The sequence below is a fragment of the Bombus vosnesenskii genome, unplaced genomic scaffold (genome assembly GCF_011952255.1).
Source record: "Bombus vosnesenskii isolate JDL3184/JDL3185 unplaced genomic scaffold, Bvos_JDL3184-5_v1.1 scf7180000016262, whole genome shotgun sequence".
Lineage (NCBI taxonomy): Eukaryota > Metazoa > Arthropoda > Insecta > Hymenoptera > Apidae > Bombus > Bombus vosnesenskii.
In genome coordinates, this window is record NW_022884331.1 from 532,542 (window position 1) to 553,241 (window position 20,700).

General features: G+C 37.6%; 1 protein-coding gene and 1 long non-coding RNA gene across 5 annotated transcripts in view; one reads left to right on the top strand and one right to left on the bottom strand.

The window, feature by feature from the left end:
- The window catches only part of LOC117241989, a 115,408-nt gene that overhangs the window by 50,352 nt on the left and 44,356 nt on the right, over nucleotides 1-20,700 (bottom strand). The gene's annotated exons all lie outside the window — the stretch shown is intronic.
- The window catches only part of LOC117241980, a 172,949-nt gene that overhangs the window by 27,586 nt on the left and 124,663 nt on the right, over nucleotides 1-20,700 (top strand). For all 4 annotated transcript variants that reach the window (XM_033508301.1, XM_033508298.1, XM_033508300.1 and 1 more), the window contains one exon: nucleotides 12,814-16,349. In XM_033508301.1, coding sequence (XP_033364192.1) covers nucleotides 12,814-16,349 — 3,536 coding nt within the window. The remainder of the gene's footprint in view (nucleotides 1-12,813; nucleotides 16,350-20,700) is intronic.

The following is a 20,700-nucleotide window of genomic DNA, read 5'->3' on the forward strand; positions in this document are numbered from 1 at the left end:
AATATTCAGACCAAATTTAAAATAAATCGGTTCATTAAAACTTGAGATATCGTGTACGCCAACTCGAAAAAAGTAGTTTTGAGAAAAACGCGTTTAAAGTTTTGAGACATGTTTACTCGGACAACGTCTACCGTCTATTGTTCATTTGTTCCGGTCGGACCGAAGCAGATGCTGCGTCACAAAAGTGGCTGTAACTCATAAAATAATTGAAATTTTGAAAAATCCTTTTAAGGGCATATTCTTGAATTTTTCAAATGTGATGATCCATGATTTTTTCAAATTTCTAGACCAGAATACCCCCTTAAGCTTTCAATTAGGTTTTCATTTTATCTGGAAATCTTGTTTGGTTGTATCATTTGTTGAATACATATGCACATATATCGTATATGCAGGATGTCCGAAAATATCGAGACCAACATATCCTACGCGTTAATGAGGTCACATGAGTAAAAAGAGTTTATGTAAACTCATAAGATTGGACCAAAATGATTCATCAAATGATATCCAAAAATGATTTATCGAAGAGTTATCTAAACTTTCGAAAATTGTTATTCATCGTTTGGCAGTTACAGTAAATGTTCGAAATTTCTTCCTTCTGTAAAAATGCAGACTCTCATTCGTCAAATATTCTTTCGAAATATTCCTACTCTCGTAGAAATAGCAGTAAATGCATTTTGAATAGATTTCTAGAGCCGCTCTTCTATTTCTACTGCATCTTCATAAACCAACTGTCTCGCATGACCCCATAAATAAAAGCTCAGAGAAGTTAGATCTGGTCGGATCGTGTAAACAATGAAAATTACTTGCGTCCGTCTGTGGTTCTGTATAACCAGAACAACTTCCTTGGAAATCTTTGAACGCATATAATTTCTCGAAAAACCATTTTTCGACACAACTGCATCTGGACTTTTTTTACCTACGTGATTTCATTAACACGTAATATAAGTTTGGTACTTTCGGGACACCTTTTTGGACATCCTGTATGATATAATAAGTTATAAATAAATTGTAGATTTAAGTGAATATATCGTATCTATTGCACCGTTCATTTATCATAAGAACGTCGAGTTTCGTTGAATATAATCGTGTCACTTGGCTCAGCATTCCTAGTCATTGTTCTCCGACATGGTTACTCGTCGAAAGATAACAGTTCGTGAGAATGTCGGGCTCTTAAAATCTACCTCGTGTAATCTGCTACAAACCCTCGCGGACTATTACCGATCTACGGCTTTATTACTCAGAAATATGTACGCGCTGTCATGCCATCTGGCATTCGTAACTCGTAATTACGCGTGTATTAAATGCACTTTCGGTACTTCTTCGACGATTATAATCCTATCACGCTGAGATCGTATCCTTCTCCTCATGGGACGTTAAGCGTAATTAGATGAATTCCCCTGTTCCCTTTCCACCGCATTCCACGCGGATAGAGAATGGGGAAAATTTATAACGAAAATAAATCACCAATTACCACTTCAATCTCGCGGAACGGCCTTTGTTCGTTATTTATGTGCGGTATGAATTAAACGTAGCCGCAGTCGTGCGAACGTATAGCAGGCGCGAGTAAGCTTCGTGATACGATGAAATCCCTCGAAATCGAAAGAAAAACGATTAACGATCGTAATAACGTCCAATTAGTCAGCATTGGCCAGTGTCGTTACGCTTCAATCTACGAAGGATCGCTAACAACTCCGTCAGTGATGGAATCCGCACGAAGTTTGAAGAACTGTCTAGTTATTTTTTTCAATTATCTATTTTGGTAAATTGTGAATGTATATCTTGAAAGAAAGAAGACGTTTTTTAAATCTTCAAACTCTTTCGTGTTTTTCATGTTGCTAGCATATACAGATTATATGTATTGTTTAATAGACAACGATACATTAAGTGTATTTATCGAATAAATAAAGATATGAGTGTACTCCACTTTGTGTAATTTTAGTTTAAAACACTTGGTTCGTGCTTATGTTGTGTAATTTCATCAATATTTTCTACTCTTTGTTTTATAGAGTTAACACACCTGACAAATATACAAGTGGCTCGTCTACTGTTATTTTGTAGCGCTAGTTGATCTTTATTGAAAAATCAGGAAGTAAATTGTTCTTCATAGTATTCACTATGTTATGAGTCCCACTTCTGCCTGATGCAATGTATTTTTATTTAAAAAGTCAGAAAATTTATCTTTATTGAAAAATCAGGAAGTAAATTGTTCTTCATAGTATTCACTATGTTATGAGCCCCTCTTCTCTCTGACACAATGTGTTTTTACCTAAAAAGTCAGAAAATTTACCTTTATTGAAAAATCAGGAAGTTCTTCATAGTATTCACTATGTTATGAGCCCCTCTTCTGTCTGACACAATGTGTTTTTACCTAAAAAGTCAGAAAATTTACCTTTATTGAAAAATCAGGAAGTAAATTATTCTTCATAGTATTCACTATGTTATGAGCCCCACTTCTGCCTGATGCAATGTATTTTTATTTAAAAAGTCAGAAAATTTACCTTTATTGAAAAATCAGGAAGTAAATTGTTCTTCATAGTATTCACTATGTTATGAGCCCCTCTTCTGTCTGACACAATGTGTTTTCACCTAAAAAGTCAGAAAATTTACCTTTATTGAAAAATCAGGAAGTATCATAAATTGTTCTTCATAGTATTCACTATGTTATGAGTCCCACTTCTGTCTGACACAATGTATTGTTATATAAAAAGTCAGAAAATTTATTAAGAATCCTATTTATTCTCAGTCATCCAAGTACAATGTATAAATAAGTAAATGTTTGTATAATAACTTATTCATCTGTTTTTCTTACTTCAATATGCTGAATTAGTCTCTGGAATATGTCGATATGTTTTTAGATACTTTGTGTATAATGATGCAACGTATACGAGCCTTTAATTCCGATTTGGAAGTATGTGGTAGTAACAAATTGCATAGCGTTCGTACGAAATTGCAATCGGTCGTCTTCCATTGGATTTTAGGAATACATCGAACGCGCAATTAGTCTCCTGCCTGCGCAATAATCGCTAATGTTACGGCAATTAGATTTGCGTTCGCTTTACGATACGCCGGCATACTAATTAGACCGATGGCACAATGATCGAGGTCACTTAACGAACGTGATTTCGATGCGGAGATTACAGGGTTAGTCGTCTAGGGACTTTGGGTTTGTCACGCGATGTTGTGTGCGTTTACGTGCGTCCTTGCGACGCATGCGTACTCACGGAAAGTAATTACAGGTATTACGCGAGTTTTGGATAATTATTTCCGGCTGAATAGTGTGTCAGTGTTTTTTCTCAATGGATAATTACCAGAAAATGATGTTGCGTACCCTTGTCTAATGACTTTGAAACATTTTTCGATACCGACCTTTTTAAATTTAGGGTCTGTACCAAATTTAGTAGAACTTAAAATACGAACTAACGCGTTCTAACATTCACATTGAGATTTTTTTTGATGATCATTACATACACTTTTGTGTACCAATCTAGGAAACCTTGAATTCTGTAAAAAAAAATTACGTAAATCTAAATTAAGAATTAAGTAACGTACTGTTTTTTTAATAATCGCGTCAAGGCTTTGTTTAACGATTTCCACAAATTTTCCTGTACTGATTCATCAAACCTGGAATTTTATAAAAAAGATTTAGTAAAATGAGAAACAAACTAGGGCCCCCTTTTGCACAATGACTTACCAACTAATAATTTGTATTAACGATTAAATAATTTTTTTTCAAATAGGATAATCGTATAACTTGTAATTTGAATAATTTCATTTTATTCATTATCAAATTTATTCTTAAATAGTTGTTAGTTACTTCGTTCAGAAGTATACATTTATATTAATAACATAAAATTTCATTAATAATATCAGTTTAACTGTATAAAAGACAGATTACGTTATTATTACTATGCAATAACCTTACTTAGTTCTTATTTAGTGGCCTTGAAAATTTATCAGAAATCTCGAGATCCAAAAAGAATTAGGTACAAGTTAAAATATGAACTACGCAATGGCGAAGTTTCCAATATGTCAAATTTTACGATGTTAATATTTTTTCATGATTTGAGTATACATATACGGAAACAGAACTCGGTTGAAAAACACATAATCGGGAAAATACTCAGGAACTATGTAATCGATATTTCTACCACGAAGGCTACCGTGCAGGTCGCAATCATCAAGGCGTGTGATCAATTTTGCAGGCACATTAATTCCCGCTTAGTATACGTACGTTGCATGCTAATACGTGGAGATTTGACCTCCCCTTTTTTTCTGGCGCATAACAAGTCATAAAAATTGCAGAAAAGAAACACGACGACTTTTAGTCCTGAGCAGTAAAAGCTCATGAACATATAGGCATAAATAAAATTTTAAAATACCTAAACATTCGAATAACCAAGATAAATTAAAACAAGATTCAAATAAGACAAATGTTTAGGAAGTCACTAAATTCTATATTCTATATTCTACGTTACGTAATTAAACTTCAAATAATTATGCAATCAATAAACCACTCGAGTATTTGTATGTTTACGTGGAAAATCAAAAATGCGAAAACACAGAGAATGTACTGAAAATATGGAAAGTAATGTGTTCGTCATGCTATTATTTACAAATTAACTATTTAAGATGCGTTTTTTTAGTTACGTTTACGAAAATATAAATACGAATAGAATTTGCATAAAAATCCGCACTCTAATTATAAGATCAGAAATATCTGAAATGTTTCAAACGTCTGAAATATCTATGTTCATAATTACATTTCACCAACGATACACAGCCTGATTCCTGAGAATTTCTTTCACTGTGTTATAAAATAGTGTTCTGGAGACACAGGTCTATTGATTTCTCTGGCTTTAAGCCGCGTTTCTAGCGTTATTCGTTCATCACGTTCCACGGTTGGCTGAACCACTTTTTATGTGAACCGACCGATTCGCAGGGGGCGGAGTGTGTGGCATAGCCACTAGGAATGTTGATTGTTCTCAAGGTTTTTCAAACATATCGGTCGCGTTTAATAAGATGTAGAACGTAGACCGTAAAGGAATTATGGCATTTGTGCTGCTGTTAAATTAATTCCAGTTACGTTAGTTTCGACGATCGTCTAAACTGATTTCACTTTCACGAAGTATCGTATTATCGCTATGATTTGTTTTCTGATTGCTTTTAATGAGTCCAGGAACGATATTTTTTTTTTATTCTTATTTTTTATTCTTTATTTTTTTATTCTTTTATTCTTATCTGTTTGTTTTCGTCGTTAAGTAGTTTTAATGCCTGTCACTATATTCAAGCATATTATCCTGGATTTGATTTCCAATTTAGTTATGTTAAGATACGACGCACGAAAAACTTTCAATTATATTCCTAGTTTCTTAGAAGATTTGTAAACTCACAAATTACCGATTAAAATGAACAGAGAAGAAATTGGTGAAAGATATTATAAATATTTTCCACATTTTGCATATGTAGTATCGTATACAAAATAGCAAAACGCATATTACGGCTACAAAACTATTTGATAGCAATAACCATAACTGTTATCACGAGTAATACAATAGATCTAGTGGAATGAAATATCGCTAGGAAACATACGAATAGGTCGTTCCTCTCGTTGTACTCTCTTATTAGTGGCGAACGGAGGCAGCCAGTGTGAATAGAAGCTTGTAAAGGATGACAAGAACCGCGTTCAAGTGGATTCGGTGGCCATTTAACAAAGATTTCTCACGAGAGGCTCGCGGTCCGTGAAAATGATGCGCGCAGCATTCTAAAGGTGCGTTTAGACCGAGTGCTCACTCTTCCTCTACCTTCGTAAAATTTACAAACGAAGATGTAAGAGTAATTTTAAGAATGCTTTCTGTCTTCGTGACAAACGAGCGTTCGTAGACGTTAGACCGAGTATCTCTTGGATGTTCGATATCCGATTCAGCGAATTACCGCCATACGGCAAACGAATGCTCGTGTACGCTTCTACCAAATTCTATTAAACGAGCACTCACAATTGCTTGACGAATCAAAAATCCGAAACCCGAATGGTCTAAGGGTGCATTCACACCATCAATATACGTTGTCAATATTTCAATCGATAAACCGCATTTTCGTCGAGGACCACGAAATATTGTCAATATTATTGATTATCCTAGGAATGCTCGAAAGATGATCTATAAATACCCTAAGAACGCTCTAAGAATCCTTCGAAGATACTTATTCCATTGTTGTAAATAAGTTCACGAATAGATTGGTCGGTAAGAATTTACACTAGACGTTCACAACACGAACGTTCTTACTCCAGTTCTATGTTTTTGCTCGTTTGGTCTAAACGCACCTTAACGGTGAAGTGGCACGGCTCCGCTTTAGTAGGCGAACAGAAACGCTGATCCCGAGGCGACCTCGTTCCCGAGGTCCTCGCGGAGATGACCTCATCGAGATGTTGCCCGATCGGGCCCCGTGTGATATCTCCGGCTCGCGAAATCTCAACAATCACGTTGTAAATCCGTCAACGACCTCCGCCATCCAGCTATCAGCTCGTTTATCCATCGCATGATCGGACGTTCTTTTAATTACGGGTTAATTTGCGGGCCTGTTTATGCACACAATCTCCCTGGTACAAGTTGAATCGGTAAGGTACAGTTACGTCCTGCGCACTTCCGTTCAAACGCTATGGTAACGGGTGAGAAGAGGAAGAGGTTCATTAGGTCAAAGTGGTAGAGAGTTGCTGGTTTGATGGCGGTCTATACGTACATCTGCTCAAATACGTACATTGTGGATACGATTTTCGTACAGTGATTAAACTAGAAATTGTGGGAACAGGTGAACAGGTAACACGCTGCTTTTCATTCTGATATGATACCATCTAAAAATTTGGAGAATTTTCATATATAGTAAGAAAGATTGGGCGAAATCAATACGAATTCTTCTAAACAAAATTCTGTTTCAGTCTGTACTTCCAAAAATTGCAGTAAATGATTGTCGATATGTATTTTCACAGATACACTATATTGTAATATACAGGGTGGATGGTAACTGGTGGTACAAGCGGAAAGGAGGTGATTCTACGCGAAAAAAGAAGTGGGAAATATAGAATAACAATTTTTTGTTTGAGGCTTTGTTTTCGAGACAATCGACTTTGAATTTTCGCTCGGTGCGCGTGCGGTACGTTATAACGGATCTCACTGTAGATCGTTGTCTCGATGGAAAAATTAAAAAAAAAAAGAAAAAAAACCCCTTTTTTTACGTGGGGAAATCCGGCGGATTTTTATCGGCTAAAACCCCACGGGCGGGCCTAGGTGTAGTTCAGCAACGAGTGAAACCGTTCTCCGGGGGTACTTCCCAAACACTCATAGAAAGCACTACAACATTATAGGCAAGGGAGGGGGGCCCACTTGCCCGTTGTATATACTTCTAAGATGATATTTGGTTTTCCACCTTGGCTTGCCCAGGAGTGGTCTCGAACTCGCGACATCTTACTACCCCATACGCCCTTTACGAGCGTAGCTAGCGAACCCGCCGAGTATTTACTAGTTGTTGACGCATTATGTTCATCAAGTTGTTGGTCTTCAGTGTTGCTATAACGAACACGTGTTTTACAGCTGATAAGATAATAAAATATAGAATAATAGAAAATATAGAATATATAGAATAGAAAATATAGAATAAAAATTTTTCGTTTGAGGCTTTGTTTTCGAGAAAATCGACTTTAAATTTTCGCTCGGTACGCCTGCGGTACGTTATAACGGATCTCACTGTAGATCATTGTCTCGATGGAAAAATTAAAAAAAAAAAAAAAGAATTAAAAAAATCTGAAAATCGAGTTTATTGTGAAAATACTTAAATGAAATACAGGAGTAAACAACAATTAATAACAGTAATAATTAAATAAACAACAACCAATTAATAACAGTAAACAATAAATAGCAAGTTCTGTGCAATGTCTACCTGAAAATCGAAAATCGATTTTCAACGTCCTGAGCTACCAATCTTTCTCCGTCAATCTTCAATGTTTTAAACAATTACTCTTTCTTCTGTGATCTTGTCTATCTCCGATGTTGATCTCTGTACATCCGTTTGGGAAATGCGTGTCTCTCAAAATGGCTCTCCGTAAAACAAAGAAAGCCGCTCTGTCTGTGAAATAAAAGAAGTCGTGCTGTCCGTAAAACAGAGAAAGTCCCCTTGTTTATCCGCATTTGAACTCTTAGAGAGTTTACATACATGTATATAAATATTGTAAATAGCACATATGCGAGTACACAAGGGGAATATTAAGCGAAGTTGAAGATACAAGTTCCTTTCGTACTGGTAAGATGCAATAGCAAGTGACACTCTAAATCTTTACGACACTTGAAATACAAACTTATTGTATTACCCCAAACCAATCTCGCATTTATATTATGTAGATATGAAATTGTTTACTTGCCATTCAAATGTTAGTATTATCTACAATAAACTCATACTTGATTTAATTTTCAACCATCGCTACACTTTTTTAACTCTAACTGACTGTTCCTCAGAGATTGAAAATTATTTCGAAGTTACATGCAAGTTTGTAAGAGAAATGTTTGATTATTATCGGTACGTGGAGCAGATGTCGTAAAAATAGCTCCCGTTGTTGGTACGTCAATTAACTTGGAGCGTAGAACGCGCATCGGATTATGGTTGTGTGGAAGGTACGCGATCATGAAAAGGTCACTAGTGCATGATATTTGTTGAGAGCATCGAATGATTGCTTTTAGCATGCATTTTATGTGAACACGTAATGCAAAGAGAAAGATTAAATCAGACACGGACTATCTTTTATTTAAATATAAGAAGTTTGAAACTTTGCTCGTTTTGTTATATCATAGAAAATTTGACTAGATTCTCTAATCCCTTAATTTTCTAATTCTGTAATATCTTTTGCCTTCGAGCATGTCAAACAAATAATTAAGTAAGAATAAAAAATATTCTATTCGCGAATATCTAAAATAACACATTGTTTTGTTTAATACATACAGTTATTCACATTAACATTCGGACACTGTACTATCTTTGTAATTATTGCTGTATGGGAATGATTTAGATATAATATTGTTTAATTTACAAAACGATAAACCATTCACTGTAAGTTGAAGATATATAAATAATTCCACTGTAACAATAACATTTAATTGTATAATATATTTTAAACATAAAATTGTCACATTAATGTTCTAGCTCTTGGTAAGCATTCGAACTGTAAAATAGATTTATATTGCTGCTATTATTATATTAGATTGCCATTGTCTGAAACCTAACGTGCTACGAAAAGGACAGAATACCAGCGTTGATAAAAGTCAACTTGTTATTTATCATAAAGGAAAAGATAAGAGTTATCGTGAAATTGCATGATTATTAATGATGAAGAAGAGCACAGTTGCGAATATTAAAAGATAAAAAGAAGAGGATCGTATCGAATTTAAGAAACAAAAAGGACCACCTGGAATTTTTAACGAAAGGAAGGGAAGAAGAATAATATGGAGAGTTAAAGAAATCCACAATTGGCCTCAGAGATTTGTCATGAAACTAGGAAAAAAGTCAGTGCTGAAACAGTACTAATAACGAGGCACAATGGGTTTAATGATCGAGTAGCAAGAAGAAATCCGTACATAGACGAAATAAAGAGGGAAAGAAGACTGGCTTTTGCTGAAGAGTTCATTAAAAAATCTCAAAATTGGTGGAACGATGTTACACTCCGACAAAATATTGCATTTTTTATTCAGATAGAAAAAGTATAATATGGCGGATTCAAAAATTTCAAACCTACCTTAGAACACAGAGAAGATTCTGTGATTGTATGGGGATGCATTTCGAGTATCGGTGTGAGTGAACCGACGTTTAGGTCTTTTAAAAAACGATTTGCTAAAAAGTGCAAACAATATGGGAATACAAAGTACCTTCAAATTTTATCAGGACAACGATCCAAAACGTAATGCGAAAATAGTACAGGAATATTTGTTATACAATCGTCCTAAAGTTGTACATCCACCTCCGCAATTTCCGAACTTGATCCCATAGAAAATCTATGGGATCAATCAAACCAAAGAATCACAGAAACACCAATAAATTAAAAAGTTGAATTGCAAACGATGCTAAAAGAAGAACGGGCAACTATTTCTTCAGAATATGTAAAGAAAATTAGTTTTAATGCAAAAATTAATATCGCAATCTTTCATAAATTTTATATATAAAATATTTACTTTCCATAAAGTGTCCGAACATTAATATGACGTGAAAATATGACAACATTTTGTTCAAAATGCATTATACAATTAAATGTTACTGTTAGAATGGAGTTGTTTATATATTTTCAATGTACAATAAATAGTTTGTCTTTCTACAAAATAAACAATATAATATCTAAATCATTCGCTCTTACACATAGCAATAATTATAAAGATATTATATTGTCCGAATATTAATGTAACTGTACGTTAAACTTAGAATGTGGTTTTGTTCAACTGATTTCCTGTTTTCTGCCGGCAATTGCTGTTAGTTGAAACAGCAAGTTTAGAGGCGCACGTTGAAAAGGTCAAATTGCGTATTACGTCCGTGTACGAGTGGTTGAATTTTAAATTGAACCACGATTTCCATTATCTGTCGTAAAAAGTCAGATAGCGAAAGTCGAACGTCGTAATCTACCAACTATACAACTAACTAAAGCTTCAGTTTATCTAGGGAACAAGTTGATGTAAATCAAATAACGGTTAGAAATCTAAGAATTATTATATTCGTTTACATTACTTTAACTTCAAAAAATACCCCAATATAATATACGTACTTTTTAATATTCTAACGTTAGACATTTAATTTCACTTTTCTGCATTTACATGCTTGAATTAAAATAAGACAGTAAAATCAAAATACATTTGAAAGTGAAATCACAATTTTATATCCGTAAACAATTTTTCATATAAATTTTACCATAAAATTGAAACAAGAAATCAAGCACATCAATGACAATGCCATCGTAGTTTTCTGAAATTGAAAAGTTTTTCGACAAGAGACAGTCAGGATTGTGTCGATCATAATCCAAAAACTGGACTAGTGTTAAACAAATATAAAAAAATGATCTTCTCTCCTCTTGGACGAACAAACTGCCCAAACAACCTTTTGAGCACACCGTTTTATGAATATCAAACGAGACCTATTAAGATCTCGTATCTCTATAAAAATAAATACATACATCGATAAATAAAAGTAAAGAAAGCTGAATAACCATAATACATATTTCAAGCCTACTAAATGACCGTGTAAAAAGTTTCAAAGACTTCATCGATCGATCAGTTTTCCATAGAAAAGACCTGTCAGGCAAGGCAGTTTCACTTTCCACGAATAAGTTCGATTGTGGAGCGAGGTTCTAACAACCGATCCGCGTATGGAATTTACAGCTATGGTGCTGTCGAGTACGCTCGATTACACGGCAATTAAACAGTGCCTGATCGTTGTACAACATTTATTTATTTCGGTTTAACAATCGATTGCGCGGACAAATGGGAGGCGAGGATAGACGACGTTTCTTGTCGCTGATGAATTATAAAGATGACAAGGGCGATGTTCCCCTCCTTTCTTCTTCCCTGGCCTTAGTTCGTATCCGACTTGCTCTAGTAGCAACTAGCACCTGATTAAACTTGGTGATTAACCGCTAACGACCAGACCGGTCTGCTTAACATAAATCGCTAATTTACAAATCCAATAATGCTCCTGACTGCTCGTGGAATAATCCATTATTCGCGATAGAGTCCACCGCCCCATTCCCTTGGTTACTAATGAACGTCGTTTTCGAGCGATTGACGTCACCCAATTAAAATTCTGCGATCCGGGCTTCCTTCGTTAAGCTGTGGCTCAAACTTCTCAAACGTCTTTTGGTTTCTTATTAGAGAAAAATTCGCTTAAAACCGCGACCAAAGCGAAAAATGTTTCGTGGTCTCCTGATATTTTCCTAATAATTTTAGTGACTGTAATGCACCGCGCGAGTGTGACTTGTTAGAAAGCGAATTATTAATTACGCACTGTCGAAATAAGTCACGATAATCCTTTTTTCGTAATAAACGAATTAGACCAAAATTTAGGATACGTTGCTGGCGATTTTTTAATAGAACGATTGTGTCAGAGTTATCTAGTAATCGTTAAACGAATGATAATTAGTCCGTTTGATCGCTGGCGCGACTATAATCGCGCGGCAATTAGGATGATGCGGAGTCGGAAATTACTGGCGCGTCTTTGTAAAAATGACAGCTAATGCTTGAACGATTTACCGCGAAGGTTAATACGAGAAGGAATTAACAGAGAGGAACTATGAAGGAACACATTAGTTTCTCGGTGTTGCTTAAGCCTTAATTTGTTATTTCCCACTTTTAATAATCTGCGAGAAACTTTCCTCTTAACGTCCTAATGCAGAAGGGATTAAGCTCTGCTGGCACGAGTCGCGAAAGCTTATAGTTTAATGTTAATGACTTAACGAGATTATTACGAAACTTTAACCATTATTTAAAGAGATAAACGTGTAGTTACGCTACACGTAAAATATGTAAAGTATTACGTACGACGAGAACAAAAATATTACTTAACCTTAACATCAAACATGCAAATATCTTGAAAATAATCTATTTTTCCCTGTTGATCGGGTGTTTAGAAAAATTCCTTAATTATACTGAATAGTAATAACGTCTAACAAAAATATTTGTACTACTAACCCAAATTATAAATTCATCGATTCCACTTTCTCCTACGTCCATCCTTAAACTTATCACAATCTCCCGGGAAAGAATCCCTCGTTAACCCCCTTTCTGAATGGAATTGTTGCAGGACGTGGAGCACCCCGCGTGACCGCGGCTCTGGCAGGAGATGGCGAAGGCCGGTTGATCGCCACCCCGGTCCACAAGGAGAGCATAGCGTCGAGGAGCAAGGAAGACCTAGCACAGGAGGCGGCGCTGGTGCTTCAGCAGGTAGGCAGCCTTCACTGCGTTGCCCACGACAACAGACGATTGCCAGGTCGATTTAGCACACTTCCGGCGCGGCGTAACAAGAAGAGGCCGGAACTGCCACTCGATGTAAGACGCAGGAGCGTAGAACTTGGCGCCACCAGCAGCGCAGACCTCGTCGAGACACCGAGGCTGAAGAAGAAGGCATTGGAGAGAAGCGCCAGCGATGCGAGCGCGAAAAAGCTAAGAGGTCCCCTGGCGAGGTTCTTCTCCCCGAAGTTAGAAAGAAAACGGAAACCGGTCGGGCGCAGCGTCAGCGACGCCGCCAGCTCGTTGAGATCGCATCGCAAGAGGAGCGGCAGCGAGAGCGAGGGATCGCATCTCGGCAGTAGTCGCGTGAGAAAACAGTTGTCCCCAATAATCGAAGCTTCGCCGCACGTCGATCAGCAACCGTTTCATTTCGGTAAAGTAGCAACAGCGGAGAACGGTGAAAGTAGCAGCAGACCCGAGGCGAAGAAGTCTAAGCAGGAGGAATCCGATGCGAAGAAAGTGACGGAACGGACAGAAACGATCGAAACGAGAGAAAAGATCGAAGAAACGGAGGTGAGCGTCGGAAAGCCACCGATATCGCCTAGAAAAGAGAACAAGGGAACCGTGAGACGCATACCTATCGAACTAGAGGTAGACGATAAGAAGAGCAAAGAGGAAACAACGGAAAGAAAAGAAGAGAAGGCAACAGGCCGGACCCCTTCACCGGTGGTAAACGACACCGGGGTCGACGAAGTGGACAAGGTCGGTACAAGTAGCATGCTGCACAGCAGCCGATACGATCTGCAGCAACGAACCGGCGAAGAGTCGACGATACACAAGATGATTCACCGATTATCCAGCGACCGGTCGCCGCCACCTCAGCTAACTAAAACGATGGTCTCACCAGGCCCGGGATTCGGTCACAATAACAACCGACCGTTTTCTTATACCAGACCGAACGAGTCCTGCAGTTCGCCGCCTCCGCAGACCAACGTGATTTACGCTCAGGTGCAGACCGACAAGAAAAAAGCGCAAAGAAGTCACTCGGACAGCGACGAAGGGCTTGGTCTCGAGAGGAAAGACTCTTCGCGCGAGAACAGTCCCGCGGAGAAGGATTACCGCAGGACGGATTACTCGTACAGCGACTTACGACGTAATAACGAGATCAACACGTTTAAATCGAGATACGAGGAGGATAGAAAGAACAGCAGTACTCATTTTTCTAGCCACTACGGAGGCACGCAGGATTACGCTAGCAGAAACGTAGACACAAAACGACGTCATGAATTTGACGACATCGACAGACGTCTATACGACAAGCCCGAAAAATACACGTCCACCGTGTTCGTTGACACGTCTGGCAGAGGCAGAGCCGATGGCACGGACGCCAGACAACGAGACGGTAACGAATTCTCCGCCAGACAAACCCAAAGCGGAATATCGAACAAGACGTCCGAACTGAGCGCTAGACGCGACCTTCTCGAATCTAGAATCAAGTCGAGGCTGCTCGCCGACGAAATGTTCGCCGCGAAGAACAGCGCGAACGTGCCGATCAAAAAATCCGAGCACGAGATCATCGACAAGCCGATCGTCCCGTCACCGGTCACTCCTAACCGTGTCGCCTCGCCGAAACGCTACATGGATACGTACATCACGGAAACGCGCACCAACAGCAACGGAGAGAAGTACATATTCGAGAAGGAGATTCACGAAGACAACGGTAAGGTGTACGGTTATGAAAAGAAGATTACCAACAAGATCCCATCGGATGGTTACATCGATAGCAAACCGAGAGACGGATACACGGTTGAAACGAGGACAGACAAGTACGGAGACAAGTATATCGTAGAGACGCGAACGCACGAGGGTTACGCGGACGATTTCAAGCCATTCCTCAGTGACAGGAGTAGAACCAGCCCGGAGGAACGGTACGAAGCGCCCAGAAACTCAAGCAGCCCTTACAAATCATCCAATTTGCGCCCGGAGGAGAACACCATTCCTCGTCACTTCCGAACCGAGCCGAGGGAGAATAATGTCCTTTCCTCGCCCATAATCGCCAAGAAGTTCACCACGACTGAAAGGAAATTCTCCAAGAGCGACGATTTCTTGGACAGAGACGTTCGACCGAGGGACTGCTACTTGCCCAAGAAGAAAAACTTCGAATCCATCCGCGGCATGAGCAAGTCCACGCAGCGTCTGGACGAAGTGGGCGAGAATTCGCGAGTGAGAGCGTTAAGGAGCGAATACACGACCAGGTCGCACGAGAATCTGACCAGTCATGCCGACTATGTGAACGCCAGAGACGTGCGCCGACCACTTTTAGAGAGTCCCACGATGAATGACCGCAAAGAAAGATCCCCGTTTACGAAACAACACCTGGATAGTCTGCGCGAAGGTCCAAACGACGACTACGACACCGATATATCCCAGATGACCAGTAGCCAATTGGAGTCCAAGTACTATAAAGAAACTCGTACGACTCAACGGTACACCAGCAGCAAACACCCGATTCACGATGATTACGACAGTTCTCCGCCGCGAATACGCACCGATCGCGGAGGTTATAACTCCAGCAGATACGATTCCGACACTACGGCCAGAGATTCGATTCGCTGCGAGACTCGATACGACGAGACATCGCGAACTTTGAGGAAGGAACATCGAAAGTTGGACGAGGATCCAAAGAAACCTCTCAGAAGGTCGCGCAATCGGCTGGATTATTTCGACGACTCCGACGCCAGGGAGAGTCCACGAGTAAAGGCAACAGTTGGAAGGTTGGAGACGTTCGATGAAAGTCCCACCAGGCCTCCCAGGGTCTATCACGATGGTAGCAAGTCTAGGCACACCAGACAAGAGACCAGAACGCATACGGAGCGTCGACATCGCGAGACTCGGCTCAGTGACTCCGATCGAAAGGATCGCTTGGCGGATTCCGGGATCGAGAACGATTACAGGCGCGACTCACAGGAGGTCGACCGAAGGGAACAAATCGAGTCGGAGGACGAAGGTTTCGTTACAAGGCAATTTATCAAACACGAGAGACGGCATACCGATAGAAACATGAATCTGACGCCGAACGAGCAACGGAAGTACGATAAATATATGAACGACATGTCGAAGTCGCCGCCAGTGACCGCGAAACCACCGACCGGCGCGGATAAGAAGTACGAGAAGAAGGCGGCGAAGAAGAGTGGCACGATGAGCAAGGTGAAGCAGCTGTTTAGCAAGAAGGAGAAAAAGGCGAAGGAGGAGAAGAACAAGAAGAACGCGAGGAGCAACAGCAGCGGCGCTCTTACCGACGATGAGGTGACGATCAGGTACAGGGAGTACCGGGGCGATCAGCTAAGGAGCGCGAAAAGCGCGCGGGACTTGGGTAGCGACATCAATCAGGTAAGATTTCTCCTTTAAAATTAAAACAAAATGTTGTCGTGCGAATTGTTGTTATATTATACACTTGTACCATTTGAATAACATTTTAGGAAAATAGTGAGTCGAAAATGATATCAAATTCTTTTGGTATTTTCCTTTATGTTAATATCTTAGATATTTGTTGGATTGGGTACTGTTTTATAAAGATACAAATTTTGGAACTTTTATTGATTTTGTTATAAGCATGAAGCAGGAAGATGTAGGATTAAAAGTTTTTAATTTTAGGCCGAACTTCTTAACGTGTGAATATTCTCCCGATTCAGGAGCTCAAAGCGTTTAAATTCCTTTATTATCAGCTTTTCTTCTAATATACATATACATACATATATAATTATATATAAATAAAAAAATATATATTAATATATATTATATAAAAGTATATATATCATACATATTAATTATATTATAATAATAAATCATATATAATTAATTATATATAATATATATGTTTGTATATGTATATTAAAAGAAAGACTTATAGTAAAGAAATGTAAACGTTTTATATATTTACATATACATATACATATACATATACATATACATATACATATACATATACATATACATATACATATACATATACATATACATATACATATACATATACATATACATATACATATACATATACATATACATATACATATACATATACATATACATACATAGATATATTTATATAAAAGGTTCAATCTTATTTTTATTTTATAATTATAATATTCGAAGAGTACATATACGTAAATCTAAAATATCGTAGTTTAGATTTGTTAAAATCGATTGCAAAAATCCAATTCAATCAAAATCAATTGAATTCAATTACAATGCTCATGTATGTTACGGACATACGCATTAAACTTTGACGTATTTCACACGTTTTTGATAACGTTTTGGGAATAAAGATTATGGGAACTTTTTTCTTTATATAACGTTAAGTTTTAAGTATATAAAGTGCCTTTATAATATTATTGCAATTTCTCTAAGTATATTTAATTTTGACTTGAATTTATACTGAATTAAATAAGTAATTTTTTACTTTACTGAGAATATCATACGTTTTACATACAACTATAATATTCAGAAACCAAAAGTGTATGATTATTTTCCTGTAACATTTTTAAATGCCTTATATCCGTTGACTAATTAGATTAATTAGAAGCAGAATCAATAAAATTTCTGTTGAATTTGACAGCAAATTTGAGTTATAAAATTCGAAATTCTCCTTCAACAATCCCTCACACTTCCTTATTACTCGACTCGAAATATAAACGATGAAATCTTAATTGCCACTGGTGAAGCGATTCAGGCACAAAATATGCCTAGTTGGATACATAGTAGCCGATGAAGCTATCTTTATATTACATTTTAAAAGACAGAAATCACCGTACGCGGGATAAGATGGATATCCCGGGACAGTCGTATAAAGTGTGGCTTTATAAGGTTCTTTTACAACCATGATCTTCGCGCTTATCCGATCGTCGTGGATCACCGCGAACGGTTCCCTTACGATCGTTCTAACGCGACTTCCGCAATAACACGTAGAATGACTGCGCTGTTCAGAGTCGTATCTTTGACGCGCCTTTAAAATTTTAACATCAGGTGTATAAACGCTACGTTCTCTCAAAGATGCACACGTGGACGATTAACTAAGTTTCTAAAATGTTATTGGCACGTGTATGTACGTTCTGAAGTACGTAGCCGGCATTCGTATCCTCTAAATCGGATAAAGATAATAAAATTATATAACTTGCAAAATGCAAAACGTGTACTTTGATAACGCCTACAAAAGTACGTGAAAATAACGTACACGGCAAAGAGAGAGACAACTAGGTTTGTACTTCTTAATTTCAAAAATTAAGATTTATGAACTTAGAGGACACAGCTATATCTATTCAAATATCTAATAGATTACCAGTATCATACACGTATCTCTAAAAATTCGAGTTCTTCTCTCAACATACTTCATCAGAAATTCTCGAACGCCACTATTTCTAATCCGCCTTTATTGACGTTCTACATCACAAAATACTTCCTAATCATCAACGACATGGCCATAAATTACGAAGCAATTCCATTCGGTGCCTTCATCACGATTCGATTCACACAGCAATGGTATGGGCTTCCATACTTTTCGCACGTTTCATCTTCAAGTATGCTGACGCGGGCGTTGTTCCAAACAAACACGGGACCCTTAGAAACCGGAAGCTCCCTATAATTGGAATCTCATACCGTTCTCGAGCGCACGCTTGCGTCACGCCTAACTGTACACCATACGGTGGAGACCATCCGCACCGGTGGATGCTATTCAAGAGGCTCACGTTCCCGCCTACGCCATAGAAATGTTTTTCGGAGTTATTCGTCGTCACGTTTGCGATATAGAAACTATTGCGGCCTTCCACGTGTTCCCATCGCTTTCTCGTACGATTTGCCAAACCTCATAGATTAAACAGCTTATGAAAGTAAATAAATTTTGGACAATGGAGAAAGATTTCTGTGTATCATACTAAACTTGTGTTCTGTAGATTATCGTTGAACCTGTTGTATTTTTCTGTCGTTGGAAAGTTTTTCAAATTAATGGTACTACCCGTGCAGCTTAATTCTTAAAATTAAAATATACAGAAGTCGTAGTTGATACGCAATCATTAATTGTAAATTAGTTATAATCGAGATAAAATTCCCCTTGCGATTTATAACACATTTTTAAATTGCATTGCGCAAGTAATATATTTGATTAGTATAAATGTTTCCGTTTGCAACACTTTCTTTCATCCTACCAGATAACCAACGAGTAATTTGTCTTATTTTCTGCATTTTCCATTAATACAGTGATTGCAGAATATTTCCCAAAAATATTATATCGATATTTCTAAAATTGATAGTAGAAATACTTCCGTACAGATTTAAAGTATTAATAAGTAGAATGCGTACGTTATGGTTAGACTTCGTCTCTCAAATATATGAAGTAATCAAACGATACAAATCGAATAATTCATACGTTGAAATACATGCGTGTTCACCAATCCTCTGTTCAACCATAACTTCCGATCTAGACAATAATAGTAGTCGTCTGATTTATTTCGATCGATCCAATGATTCATCTACCTTATTCTTATCTCTGCTATTTGTTGAATGAATCTTGTTAAATCGGATAGTATTGAAGAAAATATCGTTATGGAACATGGAAAGCAAGTGATGTTAGGTCATTTTATCGATATCGAAGCAGCTGAACGTATGCTGTCTGGAAGCGGCTAATTACTTGTTACCAACCTGTTCTCGGCTAACGTTGCGTCACGAGATCGCTTAGGCGACTACGTTGGAAACGTGAATACATACGCGGCTTAAATCGCGCCTAAGCTATACCATTATTCGATCGATTCCGTAATACTGAAACACGTGAATGATATTTCTAACGTTACGGCGTATAATTACTATGCTATAAAGATATTTATGACCTCCAACGAAGTACCCGATGAAATCTTATTACAGGTGCATACGTGACCTAGTATCGTGTAACATTTATGCTACTCCATCAGCAAATTGATTGCAAATTGATCTGCAAATATTCGTAACTGTGATATTTAATTCGAACGAAATTGATTAATTCTCCTAGACGCCTGCAACATCGTTTCTTGCGTAACGATGTGGCATTATGAAATCTTGCCCGAAGTGAGTACGTGATATAATATCACTTAACATTTCTAATATCCAATGAATAAGTTAATACCGAAAGGTCCGAAGATGCATATAATTCTAGAATATTTAGTCTGAATGAGATTCTGATGAGCGCTTAACCGAAGCTGGATTTGATTTATTATACTCTGATATTTATAATGAGCCTGCATTATGTATATGTGTGTGTACATATCTATGTAAGATTACTTGGGATATCGTGTGTTGCGTGGGAAACTTATTATGCATCCACACGAAACTTCAAAGTGCAGAAATGCATAGAATGCATATAATGTAAACAAAAATATATAAAATATCGGAGATATAGCACCTGTTATGACATTTAATAGGTAAAACAATTGTTTACTTAAATTCCATTTTTCAAATTATATGCTTAAGAATACGAACTTGCGAAAGTGTCTACGCATAATCGTGTCAAATTTCCTACATGCTACACACGACGCATACACGATCAATTTATTATTATTAAAATATCTACAAATTAGCCAATAACTGGCAGACATTCGATTTGATTAATGTATAATGCGAACTATTTGTAAGATGATACACGATGAAGTTGTATAACGAAACTTAAGCAAACATGTTACGGGTTTAGATCGTAACGGAGCTTTCTCAATGTTCAACC